At 54.0% G+C, this 1,425-nt stretch overlaps 1 protein-coding gene across 12 annotated transcripts in view; it reads left to right on the top strand.

The window, feature by feature from the left end:
• Fbf1 (Fas binding factor 1) overlaps window positions 1-1,425 on the top strand; it is a 29,115-nt gene that overhangs the window by 6,309 nt on the left and 21,381 nt on the right. For 9 of the 12 annotated variants that reach the window (XM_031351715.1, XM_031351713.1, XM_031351714.1 and 6 more), the window contains one exon: window positions 1,237-1,321. In XM_031351715.1, the coding sequence (XP_031207575.1) occupies window positions 1,237-1,321 (85 nt within the window). Of the gene's footprint in view, window positions 1-1,229; window positions 1,322-1,425 lie in introns of all 12 variants that reach the window. The other 3 variants (XM_031351719.1, XM_031351720.1, XM_031351721.1) reach the window with 1 other exon arrangement.

The following is a 1,425-nucleotide window of genomic DNA, read 5'->3' as shown; positions in this document are numbered from 1 at the left end:
AGCCATTGGAGCACCGAGCAGTGCTTCGAGGTAGCCATTGGAGCACCGAGCAGTGCTTCGAGGTAGCCGTTGGTGCACCGAGCAGTGCTTCGAGGTAGCCGTTGGAGCACCGAGCAGTGCTTCGAGGTAGCCGTTGGAGCACCGAGCAGTGCATCGAGGTAGCCGTTGGAGCACCGAGCAGTGCTTGGCTCCCACCCCTGTGATTTTATTACTTTTCATTTGTGATAGTTTCATTTTTCATTACTTTTCAGTGTGATGCCTGTGCTGCCCTTGGAACTCACAGTGGCCTGGGGAGCCACTGAGTTTTCCAGTCAGCTTCCAGAGCAGCTGTGAGTGCAGGCCTGGGCCACTGGGCCTGGCTTTTCCCATCATTTTGGTCTTGGCCATGCCCTGAATGGCTGGGATTCTGTACCCGCTGCTGCTGTCTTTCCATGTGACACTTATGATGCTCACTGTCGTCTCTGGAGACATGTCTGTTCAGAGGCTTTGCTGGTTTGTGAATGGGGCATGCAGCTGTGAGAGCTCTCATATGGTCTGCCATATGTTCTTTCTTGGGTGTTCTGTAGTGCTGGAGTGGAGCCCTGGGCCTCCAGCCCAGGCTCCTTATATAGTCTTCCTTTTAAACAATCTCTTGGGTTTATTTTTTTGTTTGTTTTTGGAGGGGTGATCTACTGTCACGTCATAGCACACATGTGACAGAGACAGCTACTGTGTGGGTTCCAAGAGTTGAACACAGCCTATCAGACGGTGGTAAGCACCTTACCTGCTGAACCATGCTGCCGGCTAGTTAATTTGTATTTGAGGCAAGGTCTCACTGTGTAGCCTAGGCTGGCCTCAAGCTCGTGGAAGCCCTCCTGCCTTAGACTCCCTTGCATGAGCTGTCATGCCAGCTAGCCGCTCCTTGCTTGTGTCCACCCTTGTGGCTGCACTGGGGCAGGGCTGACGGGATGGACAGAGCTTCTCCACAGTAGCAAGGCTCCTGCCGAAGCTTCAGGGAGGACTTGTCTACTTGAGGCTATGGTTAGGACTATGGGAAAGCCTGTGGCTCTGCCTTTTCATGTGGCACAGGGAGGGTGGGCTGACCTGTCCATGGCACTCCATGTTTATCGGAGTGGCATCAGGTCATGCCCTTTCTGTGGGGAAGGTGTAGGAGACAGCTGAGTGGAGGAACCGCCACCCCTGCGTTGTTGTTTCAGTGACTGAACAGCATGTCTTTTCTTGTTTCCCTGGCTCCAGCAACACTGCTTGAGAAGTCTGTTGAGCCAGCTTCACATGCAAAAGACACAGCGAGCTCACCTCGGTGGCCTTCTACAAAGGCAAAGTAAGCACTGTTGGACGCTCTGTCAGCCCTCTGTCAGCCCTCTGTCCAGCCCTCTGTCAGCCCTCTGTCAGCCCTCTGTCCAGCCCTCTGTCAGCCCTCTGTCC

This window comes from Mastomys coucha, unplaced genomic scaffold (assembly GCF_008632895.1).
Source record: "Mastomys coucha isolate ucsf_1 unplaced genomic scaffold, UCSF_Mcou_1 pScaffold5, whole genome shotgun sequence".
Taxonomy (NCBI): Eukaryota; Metazoa; Chordata; class Mammalia; order Rodentia; family Muridae; genus Mastomys; species Mastomys coucha.
The sequence above is the reverse complement of the archived record's forward strand: the minus strand, read 5'-3'. Positions and strand labels throughout refer to the sequence as shown.